We start from the raw sequence: 17,014 nt of genomic DNA, 5'->3' as shown, positions 1-17,014 counted from the left end.
TAGCTTCTTAGTTTAATCGCTACAACATGTTATTCATAGAAAACATAGAAATAAATTCATAGAATTCATGTTATTCATAGAAAACTTATCGCTCAAAACTCACTCGAGTTGGATTCGTTGCTGTTTGAATCGGTGTCGGGATAATTTGCTCGTAAATCCAGCACCCCCTCATCCGACGAAAGATCGTTGCTTTCAAGTTGGGCAGGAAGTGACGTAGAGTGAAGACTCGTCACAGGTCGGGGGGAACCCATATCTCCGCTAGTTGGCGCCAAAGATTGCCTCCCTGTAATTGAAAGGTTTGTGGTGAGCGAGCTCGTCTCGGTCGAAGCGAAATAAGTGAAATATTTCGACCCCGGACCTTTCGATATTTGCTCCAACATCGCTAGCTGAGGTCGGCTCAACTCATGCATGAAATTCGACGGTTTCTGTAGAAACGACGATGGCGTCACTGATGATGCAGTCGCCTGTAAAGAAAAAAAATTTGTTGAAGTAATATTTTCAACTTTTAACAAGATTTTGTGATGGAACTTTTGTATTAGTGTCAAGCATATCAGACGCCGTTTTGTGTTGTTGAATTTTTCGTGATAATTTTTAGGCAAAGATTTTCTATTTGTTTTGTCAGTACCTGGCTCGTATCCATGGCAACGGCTGGACGCTGCTCGATCTCGTCCGCTTCGTCCACTATCAGCGGTAGAGAGTCGTCGCCGGAATCGACGTTGCTGTGGTCGATGTCAGTCGTGTCTGACGTCATATCTGCAATAATAATAGAAATCTTAAAACTCTTTTCGTGTCTTACTTGCCGGACTTTGACCATAATGTTTTGTGTTTGTTTGTGCAAGATGTTTTACAGAATTGTTTCTTTCTGGAAAATACCGAACTAGCGTTTCGTATGATTATCGAATTTGTCGTTCAACTGGTGTAATGCTAAACAAAATATTAGTTGTTGTTCGAGAACTTGTATTTTTGCTGACGGTTTGCCCAACAGAACTGTAAAGCTTCTTCAGAGCAATGAATTATATATTGCGAGCACACATGCAAACTGTTTCTTCTGTTGTTTCTTACTGTATATTTGTATGTTTTTGTAAGTGTGTGTGTGTGTGTGACATTTTGGTGCAAGTTTTGTGTGTGTATACGTAGAAACTTTTTTCATGTTCCGATTAAACACGTGCTGTTTCCGATTAAACATGTTGTTTTGTATGTTTCTGTGCAATTGTTTATTTCTGTATCTCACCCATTCCGTTGTAACTCCTCCCCAACATTCTGCGCAGATGTTTTCTCACGTGAGTTGACATCTGATGTTTATATTGGAAAGCAAAAGCACAACCGGCTCTTATGCAGTGATAATGACTGAACAATCCGTTGTACTTGCAATCTACGAAACAAATATGTACAGTTTGCTAAAATAAAATACTTTTCAAACAAAGTACATCGCTTAGGTATAATGTGTCTAAGTGCGGAATGTGGTAAAAACCAAAAACCAATAGTTCACCACGTAACTTTTTAAATCTTCAATTTGCTTAAAAAACAATGTATAAGTTACAATTTGAGATAGCTAACAAATTGTTTTATCTCTTGAAGACAACCAAAAGGTGTAGTTTAATTGTTACAATTATTAAAACAAGGTCCCAACCACACTAAGCAATAAAGGAAAGATTTTCGCCGTTTTATTTTGCAAAATTGGAACATTTAAAAGAATAATTTAATCTCTTGAAGACAAACAAAAGGTTAATTGAGGTTCAATTGATGAAAAGGAAATGTTTTTGCCGTTTTATTTTCCAAAGTTGCAGCATTTAAAAAGCTAATAATGAACTAAATTATTAAAATTATTAAAATATGGTCCCAACCATTAAAGGGAACATTTTCGCTGTTTAGTTTTGCAAATTTACACCACATAAAAACCCACCATATCTTCCGCATTGCTCCTTCTTTGTGTAATATTTAAATCCGCTCGCCTCTCTTCTAGCAATCTTCTCATGCTTCTTCATGTGCCAGGGAAGTTTCGACGTTCCTATGGTAACGAACTGACAACCGGGTTTCAAGCAGTGGTAATGTCCCCTCAACCGAAACTCGCAACTCTGAATACAATTTCGTGTTAAGTCGACTCGCTGGAATTTCACTAACAGCGTCGACAATGTTTTAAAGCTCTTAGACTTGTATAGATCACAGTACGCCAGGCCCATTGAAGGCGCCATACCGAATCAGCCGGTCACCAAGCATTCACCACCACATGGCAAGGCGTAGGCTGCAAAAGTCTAGCCGTAGGTGTGTAAAACGGGTCACATATTTAGTAATTGGGCCCTAAAACATGAGGATAAAAGTCGATGAAACAGCAGCTTAGCACTAGCACATAGTTTCAATTTGATGGATTTATTAAATACAGAAACACGCAACATTAGTTTACCGGGTTAGGACACATCTTCTTCACTGTGTAGCTTCGAAAACATTCTTTTGCCGCTTTTGCATAAGCTTCCAAACTGTCGTGGGCTTGTCTGGATGAAAACAAACAAAACAGGACAATTACGATATTGTTTATTTAAAGTTCAAGTTATTAAAGTTCAAGTTATTTATGCCCTATGCTTGTGTTACGTATTTTTGAGCCCCAAAACAATGACGTCATAAACTATGTTTTTTTCGCTGTAGCTATGAGCTAACCAGGTAAAAAACCCGGTGACTGGGTTTCAGTCGGTAAAGAACCGTCTCACGAAATTTTATGTGACCAGCGAACCGGTTAGCATTACTGGTTACTGTCAATGGACTTTTTGTAACAGAACCGGCTGAAAAATATGGCTTTTGTGATAAACCGGGGGAGCAAAAAAATTGAACCCCACCACTGCATGACACATAACATACCTGTGCGTTTGAGCTTTGCCGAGCGACTTGCAAACGTATCTGCACCGGTTCAGAGTGCAGTGCCAGTGATTCTGCATCATATATTTGCAATCACGACGCATACACGTCATTCTGGTGTAGAAATAAACACAGAATTGTTATTTTGTTGATCCTAAGCGGTATAAGACGCTTTCATGCGGTATAAGACGCTTTAACAAAACTTGTGTTAAGCCTAAACTCAAGATTACTCGAAATAATTAGATGTGGAATGAATTTGGATAAGTAACTCAAGTAAACGGGTGTAACTGATGTGGCCCTTCATATCACTGATGATGGCATGAGCATTTGCCAAAACATTTGAACAACAAAGCATGTCGCTTTTTACGCATATTTGGGAATTTTTTTCAGTAGGTGTTTAAAAAGAAACAAAAAGGCCACAAGGGGAGTTTTAAGCAGCTTTAAATTGTTGCGAATCTGATCGAATTCCAAACTTACCCAGGTCGGATGTGGATGAAACCTTCCTCATCGCTTCCTCCCATCTTCTTCATCAAATCCAAGTGTCCTCCCAAGCCACTAGAGGGACCCTGTGAGCCCGACATCGCTTGTGACATGAGAGTGGGGTTCTGCAGCATCATATAAGCCCCAGTCGAGCGGGGTTCGGGGTTCAAAGTCGGGTAAACGAGCTTTTTTTCGGCCACCATCCGCGATATGTATTTGTACACTGGATGGTCGGCATAGCTCGCCATGTTTACCGGGGGAGGGGCGCTCACATTCGGGTAATCCCCACCGCTGTTGTTGTTGCCGTTGTCATGGTTACCCATGTCACGTGACTGGTCGAACTGTGCACGACTGAGCACGATGTTCCGCTGGGTGTCGCCCTCGCCGCGCGGCAAATGACCGCTAGACGGGGTTGTAACTCGACTGGGGGAGCGAGGTCGGGGGGTTCGTCCTGGGCGGGAAATACCGGGGAGAATTGGCGCGCGATTGGTTGTTCGAATCCGGATTGTTCCAGTTTTTCGTGAAATCTGTGAAGAAAAATATATATGTTTGCAACTAAATTGTTTGAGAACAGTTTTTTGACATATTTCCCGTGGATGAAACGTTTAAGTCGAAGTTTTTGTTAAAAAGTCGATCAATGTCGGCTTAAGCTTAACACTGTCGCTATGGTTACCAACAATAGTTGTAGGAAAATCTAGTTGAGGAACAGAAATTATTGTACAATAAAAACTTTTGATATGACAATCACATTATAGATAATCTACAAAAATTAAATCAATTTTAATACCGGTTGCGATTTCTTCTAGCTTTCATCAAAATTCCTATTTGTGTAAAAAGAGCAACTTCCAAATTAGTATTTTTCAGCCTCAAATGAAGTTTTACAAAACTGTTGTGTTTATCAATAAATTGTAAAAAAGAGGTTTTGCTGGACAACTTACGTGGTGTGAGTTAGAACGAGATGTTTTTCAGTGAACACAGCACAACAATCCTCTACAGCACAGTGAAAATGATGACACGAACCGAATACACAGTTGGCGACGTTGCATTCATCAGGGCCGAGTCTGTGTGAAAATAAACATTTTATTTGCAAACCACAAGTTGCGTGTTTTCATTTTCTGCTTTTTGTGCAAATTGAAGCAGAAATATTCAGTGGACACCCGATTTTTTTTACCTAAATTATCTGTTATTCGCAACTTTTTACGTTTTTTCATTTTTATTTCAACATAGTACACGTGATAACATTTACTTGATTTTAAGTTTGGTTAAAAAAATCGTCACATAGACAGTCATTATGAAAACTTTGATTTTTTGAAACATCTTCATTGAGACACCGCCTTAACTACGGACATTTTTCTATGTGTGCGTTTAACGAGAAAATCTTTGTCAAACAAGTCTGAAGAAAAAGTGAATTATGCTAATTAGGTGCTTACCCTCGGAAAAACTTGAGCACCGCTTTTGAGGGTTTGTCAGATTGGTGAATCTGAAATAAGTGCAACACAGGATTAGTATTGTCTTAATGTGAGCATAAGTTGCTGTTGTATTGTTAAGTTATTTTACCTCCATCGGTTTCTTTTCACTTGATGACGTCGAATTGCTCTTGGATGAAAGATTAAGAGCTTGGTCCTCAACTAAAAAAATGTTATTGCTGTTAAACCGATTGGGATATCCAATACCGAATTAATATTCCCCCCATGTTTACTGTTTATTTACGCTTGTTCAGCAAAACTCAAAACCTCACTTACTCTGGTTTTGATGACTTTCATCAATAAATGAACCATAGTTATCCCTATCTTGCTCCTGATTGGCTGGCAGGCGGTCAGGTGACCTAGCGGTTTCGCTCCAGTGCCCACCACGTTCTGCTTGACTGCTTTCTTGCTCGTAATGACTTTCACTCTTGTATGTTGAAGTCTAAAAATAGATAAATTTCTGTGATGGGTATTTTATGATTTTTGTGTTTATGCCGCTTTATAAGAAATTTGTATTTCTCGATATGCCGTTATCATATTGAAGGCGTCTCATACAACACGTCAAAACGTCGTTATGCATTCACATTGTGGTTTAATACTGGCAATTTTCAATATATTTTATAGCGAATGTTACCTCCATTTGATCGTTATATGCCGGTGGTAGAATGTACGGGTTGATATTTCCCCGAGATACAACTTCATCACTGGAAAACAAAAGTATCTATTAGTTTAGCTTGTGGAAACAAAAAAACATAGGTCAATTAACAATTGGACAAAAAAGTATTTCCAAATTCAGTAAAATACACAATTAGGTGCAGAAGTAATAGTTGAATTCGCCAAAGAATGTTTCAACCGAAAAAATCACCCAAAAAGGTTTAAAGTTGACAATTTAAACCAATGATTCTCAACTGCTTTTGAGGCCACATCTGGCTCACAACTACTTATTTTGCGGCTCGCAGCAGACCTCAGAAAACAACCAACGATTTCTATTTTAGCTAATAATCCTAAGTGATTTTTTGAGGTCTTATTTTTTGCGGCTCCCTGCACACCTAAAAAACTTCTATTTGGTCCTGACCATAAAAAAGGTTGAGAACCACTGATTTAGAACCGCAAGAGCGAAAGAAAATTCATTGTGGAGTTGACGACATGTCGGGTTTCATTTCACCGCTGGATGGCAGCAGAGGAAATGCAGATGTGGATGGGTTAAAAGATGAAGGAACTGGAGGATTAGAAGATTCAGCTTTTGGGGTGAAACCCGATAAAGTGTGGGGCAGGGCAGCTAAAAACGGGAATCAAACATATAATGTGAGATTTATGCCAGGACTCTTCACTCCATACCCTACGTTTTTTTAAACAATTATTTTACAAGTTGTTATCACAGATGATGGCATGAGCATTTGCCGAACGTTTGAACGTTTTAAAAAAGCATGTCGCTTTTTACGTTTATTTGGACTGAATTCGCCAAACTTATGAATAGATCCGGCCAATGTACATAAAAAGCGACATGCTTTATTATTCAAACGTTTCGGCAAATGCTCATGCCATCATCAGTGATTTGAAGCGCCACATCTACTTGGGTTGTTATATTTGCCATTAAACTTACGAACAGATCCGTGTAATGTGTTTCAGAGTGGTTTATATTTCCCGCAAGTTACAGTGCAAAGTAGTGTAAGAAGTAAAACGAAAACCCACCACTTGCTACAGTTGTTGGAATTGAGGCTAAAACTTTTCTTGCCGCTTCCTGCAACATGGAAGAATCAAACTTGGCATTTCCACCTGATCTCGACTCGAGAACCAGCGAAGGAACCGGACCTGAAAAGTGGAAAGTTGAGAATAATTTATCCGGGTCGGTAGAGCTTGCGATAAAAAACTTCTTCCTAATGTTATCAAGTATGTAAAAGCATACAGCCAATAAATGATAAGCTGCAGACAGTACACACTGTTTTGACCTATAAGGTCTCACAAACTGGAGTGCCGTTGGATGGCTAACAAGTCAATATGGCCGATCTCTCGTCACCAGCTGCACTGATGAGAACTTTAAGGTCGAAACAGTGTGAACTGTCAGCTTATCAAGTAGGTTTTTGAACAAAAAAGATGAAAAAGTAAATTTAACGAATATTACGTTTTTCAGGAAAAACTTTCTAAAAGTCCTCTTTTCAAATGTGAACAAGATTTCAGTGAAGAAAAAGTTTTATAGAAAGCAAGAAAAATAAATCTCACGGTTGAGTAATCGCGACGCGACGTAGGGGTAAATAAAAGATGGCATCAAAACCGGGGTTGGGGGGTTTCCCCTGACACCCAGATAGGACGGGGGTCGTGCAAAGGTCACGGGGGCTTGTTGATGTCTCACTAAGGACTGCTGCACCACCGCTGGAGGGAGGTGTGGAGCGCACGGAGCAGATGTAGGAGGACGGGAGGAGCAAGAGGAGGAAAGAGAAGTGAGAGTGGGGGGAGGAGGAAGAAGCTCTGGAGAGGTTGCTATGGCGACAAGATAAACAGAAGATGAATAAATTAGAAAAGGATTTTGGCAGAAAAGTTTCGAAAATTAGTAAAGAAAAGAACCATCAGAAAAAATGAACAAAGAGAGAAGAAAAGCTTTGCAATGAAAAAAAAATTAACTAAGTTATGTGCAAAGTACTTAGAAAAGAGTTTTGTGCACCAAGATAATATTTTTGTCACAAACTGTTTTGATAGGAAAGATGAAAAACAAAGATTTGCGCGGAAAAAAATATTTTTGTAATATTTCTCATTTAAAACAAAACGTTCCGAAGTATTTTTTCTTACTTGAGCTTAGACTGTCAGATCCCATAAGATCTTGTCGGTCGTGTTTCCTCTTGTGAGACACCATCTGGCTGGTTGACGTGAATGAAAAGCCGCAATTATTCCGCAAACAGTGAAAGTGGTTTGCTGTGCGGTTCCAAGCACATGTCGGAAATCTGAAACAAAAGTTTGGACTAAAAATTTAGTGTTTTTCATATATGTTACTTGTTTTTGGTCAAGGGCTCTAAACAACATTCTTAGGGAGGATAAACAAGTGAATTGAAATTTAAAACATCAATCTTTGAATATATAAGCTATTGCTGCCAGGCTTAATATCAAGTTTATAGAGCTCTTCTGGCAAATGTATTTTTATTCCGACGTTTCGACGACGTCCTATACCTTCATCAGAAAAAAAGGCAACGATATATTTAGTTCAAACAACTTTTCAAACAATTCTCCTTGATTTAATCCTTACTATTTTACGACTTACTGGCAAGCTTCGTTCTTGTAAAACTTCTTGAATCCCTGTCTGGTGTACGCGTCATCTCTGGTGTGGTAAGCTTTATGTTTCTCGATGTCACATTTGTTCTTGAAAGTGAAATTGCAACCGGGACGACTGGGGGATAAAACGATGGTTCAACAAGTTGTCCAAATCAATCAGTTTAAACATATAGGCTTTTATGATGACAAAAATACATTAATTTGAAACAGGCTGACTCAGCAATTATTGTCACCGTAAACGGCCTCTGCTGCGCCACCTAGCGGAAATTCCCAAACCTGGTAACTGTGAGTTCTTACGTAAGTAGCTCTACCCCAGAAAACTTGACCAGTTACATAGAAACTCTACTTTTATGTCCACAAAAACGCACTTTTATGAGTTTCAGAAAACTAATATTTTGCACAGGACTTTCAATGCAAGTCCACCACTACTAATATTTTGAAAGTGGAAGCGCGCGAGTGTATTTTAAGGTACAAGTAAATAAGTGCACACGGCCGTGGGATGTCGGCCTTTTTGAAATAATAACCTGAAACACCAGCTTGAAACTCACGTGCAATGGAAGTGGGTTGTTCGTTGGTTGACAAACGGACAATCTGACATTCCACACGATTCCGTTGCTCGATATCTCTCAAATCCATTGCTCACAAACTGTTGGTTCTTCTTGTGGAAATTTTCGTGCGTCATCACATCAGAAGTGCTAGTGTAGACTTTCGTGCAGCTTGTCTGTTCACAAATTGATGTTTAATGATTTATGCATACTCTGTAGCTTTGTTGGTAGATAAGCTACTGTCGTGGGTTCGAATCCCATCGCAGGTTAGGTTTTTCTAGCGCGATTTCGTTACAAAATGCAAGTGATGAGTTGAACTTACATGCAAGCAGTGGTAGTGGGTGCTTTTCCCGTTCAAATGGCAGTTACCAAATTGTCTCGAGCAATCGTCTGTTGGTGCGAATCTCATGAAGCCATGAGCTAATGAGTTATCTCTCTTCTTATGCATGTTGTAATGACGAATCACATCCGACTTGTTGGTGAAGCGCTGGATAGATTTGAAAAGTTAAGAACAGGTAAATAAGACATTTAAGGAAAACGGTTTTATAAGAACTTCGCAAGTCGTACGAACAATGCCTACTACAGGGGATTAACCTGTTTTTTATGTTATTGTAATGTTACTTGGATTACCTGAAAGTTACAATCACTATCAGTGCAGTGGTAATGATCTCTGTTGATATGAGGACAAGATGCCTGCATACAAGGGTGCTTCGATGTGTACCTGGAAATATATAAGACTGTTTTAATGCTCTTCTGGGGTGAAAAATATTCTCTGATAATAGTAGAATCGTAGAACGACCGACACAGGAAAATATTATTTCACGTTTAAAAATACAAAAAAATATTCGCTTCACTTATTATCCGCGTAAAACTGAGAGAAAACAAGTCTTTTCAACAGATGCAAAAAAGCATCTTACTTTGAAATATATTTGTCGAATACATCCTCATCAAAGTTGGTTGGATCCAGAGTCCCTTTTTTAATTGAACTAAAAAAATGTAAAAAACAAAATTAAATATATAAGTCATTGCTGCCAGGCGCAAAATCAAGGTTATAAAGCTCTTCTGGCAAATTGTATTTTTATTCCGAAGTTTCGACGTCCTATACAGGTCGTCTTCATCAGGATAAATAACACTGAATGCGCGTTGCACTGTACTACGACCTGTATATGACGTCGAAACGTCGAAATAAAAATACATTTGCCAGAACAGCTCAAAAACAAATTTAAATGTCGATGAAAAATATTTCTCAGTCTAAATATACGTCAATGATAATGTAGCCTGGATGAAACAGAAACAAACAAGTTACACACCCGACTCCACTTGATACAGTTCCCGCTGTTATTGTGTCGATCGAGTCGGCATTCTCACTATACTTCACACTAGGTGGCACAAAAGAGCTGGACGAGACCTGAAATAATAATAAGTGTTACAGTGATATCAGGTTCTATGTTGGCGCTCGTAGCGAGCGGACGCAAGCAGCAATGGAAAAAGGTCCTAGTTTTGCGCAAGTTATACAACAAAGAGGTGGGGAACGTTTAAAGAGACCCACTTGCATGAGCTTTAAAACAAGAAGTCAAAGCAAAAGAGAAGATGTTGTCAATATGATAGAAAAAGAAAGCTTTCCAATAAAGAAGCTGGTGGGAATATCTGAACGAAAGGGAAATTTAGTGGACGTGACGTGTACCACAAGAAAAGCTGTACTGGAGTTGTACGAAAAATTAGTACAAGTTGATGAAGTATATTCGGTAAGACTGTATGAATCCGACAACTTAAATGTGGCGGTGGGTTGGGTACCTATACCCTTTCCTAACGAGGAAATTAAAAAAGAATTTGAGAAAAGATATGGTGATGTAAAAAATATCCAACACCGGAAAGATAAAAAAGGACTATTAACTGGAATGAGAATTCTCACTCTTGACAGAGCCGATGTGGAGAAAAACCCAATCCCAAGCTATGTTACGATGAACGGATATGAATTTTACTGCACGTACAACGGGCAGCAAATAACGTGCAAATACTGCACAAAACCTGGGCACAAACAACAAAACTGCCCTGAAAGAATAAAAGACTACCCGAAACTGGAAACAAGCCAAAATGTAACCGCGAAAGGCGTTGATTGCCCCGCCACCGATAAGAGTGGCAACAAGGGCGCTGGAGAAGATAAGAGTTCAGACAAGCCGATCGGGGAACCGCTAGATTTGGACGCCGCCGACACCTTCACCAAAACGGGTGAAATTGAGATAAGCAACACAGAAACAAGGTTGCCTGAACCAAAGGAAATTAGCAAGCCTCCTATGGAACTAAAGCGGGGTTCGTCGAGAAAACGCCATGAAAGAAGCCCAACTGAACCAAACCTGCACCAAGCAAAATCAATCAGCCTTAGCGAGCTAAAAATCCCCATTTCCTGCCCAGTATGCGATGAAGATGGATACGTGACAGAGAAACACACCAGTTTCTTTTGTTGGAAATGCTCGTCGGAGTTTAACATTGCCACAGCGTGCTGCAACGAACTGGACCGATTTCTGGTCCCGGATAAGGAGGTGACAATGAACTGCACCATCTGCAATCAACCTATGAGGAAAATGCCCTGCTGTCACAAGTTTCAGCCCGAGTATCAAACCGACGAAGGTACTTTCGAATGTCTGGAATGCGAAAGGTACGCGATGTTTTGTGTGTGTAAAACCGTTAACGCAATACCTAAACGAACCATGACGACCAACTGTCTAAACAACTATTGCAAGTACACAATTGTTAATTGTAACTGTGGGAAGAAAACCTGCCAACTTTTGGGGCCTAACAAACCCTATCTTTGCGAATGCGGCTTTGAATATGAATTTGACATCGAAATAGGTGTAGAACGCGTTTAAATGCCGCTTTCTATCATAACTTACAACGTTGCTGGGTTGCAAAACCCCAAGAAACGAAGAAGTGTGTTTTATTTTCTGCGTCAGAAAAAAATTGATATAATTTGTCTACAAGAAACGCACACGTCCGCATCCTGCCTCAAACAATGGGAATTAGAATGGGGTGGGGAAATTATAGCCTCGCACGGCACAACAAAAAGCAAAGGAGTGGCGGTATTGTTCTCCAAGAATCTATCGTACTTAAAACACAAAGTGATAGTTGACAATCTTGGGCGCTTTGTTATCATAGACCTTGAAATATCTGACCAGCGTTTAACACTATGTAATGTTTACGGACCTAACAAAGACAGCCCGCATTTTTACGACAACCTGTTTAGCCGCTTGGAGGAGCAACGCGCCGAAAGCGGAACAGATGAATTTATTTTAGCCGGGGACTTCAACTGCGTACTTAATGATGAAGTAGATAAAACCGGAGGAAAAACTACGCATAGCAACCGTCGCGCGAAAAATACAATTTTACAAGCGATGGAAAGATTTGAGTTATACGACGTGTTTCACTTTAAAAATCCGACTCTAAAACAATACATTCGCACACAAAAACACCCACACACAGCAAGTCGCATAGACTTTATACTCGTCACAAATACATTTTTGAATAGGACCACCCAAATTCAAATAGAACCAAGCACACAATCAGACCATTCCATCGTCAAACTCGTAATTAATCTGGATAAAATACCTAGGGGAAGAGGGTATTGGAAGATGAACACGTCCTTGTTGGACGACGCAAAATTTGAAAAAAAACTAAAACATGGATCGTCGAATTTATGAAAACTAACGATAATGGGTCTGTATCTCCCCAAGTCCTCTGGGAAGCACTAAAATGCAACCTGAGGGGATCTATTATCAAATACGCTTGCGAAAAGGGAAAAAAATTGAAAGCCCAACAAACAGAGCTCGAAAATAAACTTTCAGAAATGCAAAAATCACCCCAACCCCATGACGAACGCACGACGAGCGAAATCGCAATAACCCAACAACAATACGACAATATTATTGAAAGATACCGCAAAAGCGCAATATAAGAAGTAGGGCGCGGTGGGCAGAATATGGTGGCAAAAACAACTCACACTTCCTAAATCTGGAGAAACGAAGAATGGAGAAAAAGGCCATTACTAGATTAAACTCAAACTCCAAAATAGAAACAGACCAAAAGACTATTCTACAAGTTCTAAAAGACCATTTTGAAACGCTGTATAGGGCAAATAAAAACCCGTGCCGCACTACAAATGATGAAATGAACGACTACGTAAACAGTGTAGGGTGTCCAAGATTAGATAAGGAAAACGCGAACGCGTGTGAAGGGAAACTGACTGTTGAGCAATGCTATGAAGCATTGAAGACAATGAAAAACAACAAATCCCCGGGACTAGACGGCTTTCCGGCGGAGTTTTACAAAGTATTTTGGAAAGATATAAAATGTCCGTTGGTTAATGCATTTAACCATGCGTTTGAAACAGGTGCCTTTTCTGGGCAAATGACTTGGGGGGTCGTAAATTTAATCCCCAAACCAGAAAAAGACCTTTTATACGCCGAAAACTATCGTCCTATTACCCTATTGAACGCAGATTATAAAATAGCTTCTAAAGCCATCAACAGTCGCTTAAAAAAAGTACTACCCACGATTATAGCACCTGAACAGTCGGGGTTTGTAAAAGGTAGATACATAGGAGATAATATAAGAACGCTTTTCAACATTTGGGATCATATTTCTGAGCAAGGATTGCATGGGGCCCTACTGTTTTTAGATATATGTAAAGCATTTGATTCAGTGGATTGGAACTTTGTTAACATAGCTTGTTCCAAATTTGGATTTGGAAAAGATATGTGCAGATGGATTAAAACATTCTATGTTAACTCACAATGCTTGATCATTAATAACAACCACATGTCTACCCCTTTTAGGATAGAAAGAGGCGTTCGACAAGGGGATCCGCTGTCCCCTTCGTTGTTTGTTATAGCCATAGAATTCCTGGCCTTGTTTATTAAACAGAACAAAGCCGTAAAAGGAATTAACGTAGGTGCAAAGGAAGTTAAAATTTCGCTTTTTGCGGACGACTCGTTACTTTTTCTAGACGGTTCAGAAAAAAGCTTTCGTGCAGCTTTTGCAGAAGCAAAGGAATTTGGCAAACACACTGGCTGTAACATTAATCTTGCGAAATCATGCGCCATGTATATAGGCGAAAGACAACCTAACGCCAATCACCACCTTTCTTCGGAAGGTCTTTCATGGCCAAATACGTTCATAAAATATCTAGGCGTAAAAATTCCAGTGATTAGAAACAAAACCAATCTGTTTTCACTCAACTTTGAATCTATAGGAAAGGAAATTGAAGCTGTAACAAAACCATGGCTAGCAAGATCACTCTCGTTATTTATCACTCTCCCTTGCGATACCCAAACTGCTGTACAAACTGAGCGTTTTGCCCATTAGTATACCGCAAAAATTTCTGAAAGAAATTAAACGAAAACTTTTTACTTTTCTTTGGGGCTCCAACTGGGAGAGAGTCGGCAGGAAAATATTGTATTGTAGAATAGAGGACGGTGGCGTGGAAATGATAGACCTAGAAGCCTATGCAAAATCACTTCGTTTCTCCTGGATACGGAAACTGTTTGATGCTGACTATGATTCTTATTGGAAAACAATTGAAACTAGTATTACTTCACTAAACGCCATGATCTGCATTGCAGCCACCAATTTAAAACTCTCGCACAAAGAGGTCACTAAACTAACTCCCCTCTCGACATTCTGGTCATCGATTGACCTATGGAAGGAATGTGTAACCCAATTTTGGAAGCAGAACACAGTTTATAACTACGGTATCTGGTTAAACAACAAAGTATTATTCAAACGAAAACCCATCGCCTTCGAAAGTTTTATAAACGCTGGTATACTAAAGTACCAACAAATTATAGACAACAATTTAGACTATCGCAGCTTCAAAAGCGTTTGCGAAAATTACCAATTGATAAACAACAATCAAAACCATGCAAACTACCAGTGCCTTATTGCGGCAATTCCAACAGCTTGGGAAGCATACACACCTGACAAACCAGACAGAGAAACAGTCCTGGACAAAATACGGACAGGAATAAAAGACAAATTATCCACAGCCAAAAATGCGTACGAGTTCTTTGCTTCGGGTAATAAACAGCAACCGATCAAGCAGCAACAAAAATGGGAACTAATTCTACAAGGGGCGCCCCTAAACTGGTCAGATATCTACAAAAACTTGCACGAATGTACAATGGAAACTAGACTGCGCTCCTTCCAAATTAAATTCAACCTAAGAGCCATTGTTCTAAACGATAGGCTTTATGGATTTGGGATTGCGGAGGCTGATGTGTGCACTTTTTGTGGTGTGTGCAGAGAAACCATGTACCATTTATTTTGTGATTGTATTCATGTCCAGGTATACTGGGAAAGCGTAAGTGCCTGGATTGACAGTGCCATGTGTAATCGAATCGACCTTAACAATTGTATAAAACTCTTTGGAATCCACACTGAATGCTTTGAAAAAGGTTTTTTGAACTTGATTAACTGCTTGCTTTTGATTGCTAGATTTGTTATTTACAAAAGTAAGATTCAAAAACTGAGGCCAAAGGTGGAAATGTTTGTTTATGAGATGAAACGTTGTAAGTGCAATGAAAAATTTGTTTCTCGAAAAAATGATACTATGTGGAAATATAGAGTGAAGTGGAATGCCCACCTGCGCTAATGGCTATATGTGTTTGCTCGTTATAATCGTCTTTTTGTCGTGATGTTTATGCGCAATAAAAAAAAAAAAAAAAAAAGTGTTACAGTGATATAGATCAGGTCCTGTAAAGGTTATGACGGGCCGCTATGAGTAATTTTGTCAGCATTAGATGATAAACTAAGACTGTGAAATTTACTGGACAAGTTATTGAGTAGTTTTAACAGTTCTGTTTGTATTTACACATTTTTTTAATTTAAACGTGTTAATGAAAGATTTAACAGTTCACCAAAATGAGTTAAACTGTTTTTGTATAGCTGGCATTCATGTTTTTAGTAAAACCACTCTTAAAATATGTGTCTTGCGTTTCTAAGTTACATAATATCATACATTTACTTTAGTACACATATATATATATTGCTAAAAAACATGTATTAAAACACATGTTCAGTAACAGTAACATATATGCTTACCTGAGAAATGGCTGATGATCTTTTGAATATTTTCTGCAGAAGTTCCGCTTTTGAGTTAGCTGAAGCATGTTCTAAAATGTTTTAACATAAATCAGTGCTAAAATGAGTTTTGTCGTTAGTTGAAGTTGAATTACAACTTCCGCAAGTTAAGTACTGAACCACTTCCTTTAAACACAAGGCCTGTTTTTTTTAGTAAACTAACATAATAAAAAATTATCATTTTTCCTCCACTTCTGTCATGTAATGCGCTTATGGTAGCTCGTAAGCCAAAGTAAATGGGTTATTTCATTCAATTTTTAGTCTAATACAAGTCAATTGTTGTCAACAAGTAACATTTTTTTTTAGATATTCATGAAGTACTGGTGTTGATAAATCAGTAATGTTTCGATGCCAGAATTAGTCTACACCACTTTTCCAACTGCACACCCTCAGACAACATAGGTTATTCAAACAGATTTTCTAAAACAGCTTAGTCAGCGATGGTCAAAATAACATACATGATGTTAGAAGGCAAAATATTGTGTGAAGTACTGTATTCTTTATTGAGTAACTTTTTTACAAGTAAACATCATAAATTTGCCTGGTATCTTTGAATTTCTCTTATTTAGAAGTTACACACCTGCATTGCTTGAAACGATTGAAGCCATGAAGGCTGCAGCAACTGCTGGAGGTAGACTGGCTGAAGAAAATGGTTTGAGGGGAGGGATTTGATTTGAAGATGTTGGTGGTGTGACAGCCTGTAACATACAAACTTTATCAACAAACAAAATATCAAGCACCAATTTCAGGTTTGCAATGGCACACAAATGAAGATTTACACCATTAAAATACTTTACAGTTTACAGAAACAACAACAGGATTATACAAAGCTTTAAATTAAATCTGATCAGCAAAATGCAGGCGTCAAACATTTCGATGTTTCACATTTAATGTACTGAAGTCTATATTTCATCTAACAATGCCTAAACAGTGTAACTAAACTTTTAGTTATACTGAGTAAAATCAAACAGTAAAATGTGTGCAATTTCAATGCGTATACATCCACTCTAGCTGCTAAGGTAAGTTTTCAACACTTACATTTGACAAACAGTAAACAATAAAAACATACCTGATATGCTGCAGAATCAACATTTGTATTATTCCATGATGTGGGCGGGTTCCAAGTTGCATTGCTACTAAAAAAATGTAAAAAGATAGACTAAAAATTTTTTTGTTAGCTTACAAAGCTTTGCTAAATTGCTAACCAGCTCATATTAATCTGGTGACAAAATGCAAAGTATGCAACCTGTTTTTGAAATCTATAATTGCTATTTCAAATGTTTT

The 17,014-nt window shown here is 38.7% G+C and overlaps 2 protein-coding genes across 2 annotated transcripts in view; one reads left to right on the top strand and one right to left on the bottom strand.

Annotated features, from left to right (window-relative positions):
* LOC145229729 (uncharacterized) overlaps positions 1–17,014 on the bottom strand; it is a 31,508-nt gene that overhangs the window by 12,031 nt on the left and 2,463 nt on the right. The window contains 26 exon segments of the mRNA XM_080095060.1: positions 104–464; positions 626–753; positions 1,232–1,372; positions 1,904–2,075; positions 2,402–2,489; positions 2,851–2,961; positions 3,600–3,854; positions 4,266–4,388; positions 4,758–4,807; positions 4,885–4,955; positions 5,070–5,235; positions 5,428–5,514; positions 5,703–5,757; positions 5,937–6,072; positions 6,486–6,605; positions 7,014–7,271; positions 7,578–7,729; positions 8,044–8,169; positions 8,603–8,775; positions 8,922–9,086; positions 9,230–9,320; positions 9,517–9,585; positions 9,910–10,007; positions 15,692–15,762; positions 16,311–16,428; positions 16,800–16,866. Coding sequence (XP_079951186.1) covers positions 104–464; positions 626–753; positions 1,232–1,372; positions 1,904–2,075; positions 2,402–2,489; positions 2,851–2,961; positions 3,600–3,854; positions 4,266–4,388; positions 4,758–4,807; positions 4,885–4,955; positions 5,070–5,235; positions 5,428–5,514; positions 5,703–5,757; positions 5,937–6,072; positions 6,486–6,605; positions 7,014–7,271; positions 7,578–7,729; positions 8,044–8,169; positions 8,603–8,775; positions 8,922–9,086; positions 9,230–9,320; positions 9,517–9,585; positions 9,910–10,007; positions 15,692–15,762; positions 16,311–16,428; positions 16,800–16,866 — 3,452 coding nt within the window.
* LOC145228598 (uncharacterized) lies at positions 10,043–11,520 on the top strand. Its single transcript, XM_080093720.1, has one exon. It carries the CDS (start codon positions 10,081–10,083, stop codon positions 11,464–11,466), a length of 1,386 nt encoding a protein of 461 aa, XP_079949846.1. The 5' UTR covers positions 10,043–10,080; the 3' UTR covers positions 11,467–11,520.

The sequence above is a fragment of the Phallusia mammillata genome, chromosome 5, assembly GCF_965637545.1.
Source record: "Phallusia mammillata chromosome 5, kaPhaMamm4.hap1.1, whole genome shotgun sequence".
Lineage (NCBI taxonomy): Eukaryota > Metazoa > Chordata > Ascidiacea > Phlebobranchia > Ascidiidae > Phallusia > Phallusia mammillata.
This window is presented reverse-complemented; position numbering and strand designations above follow the sequence as displayed.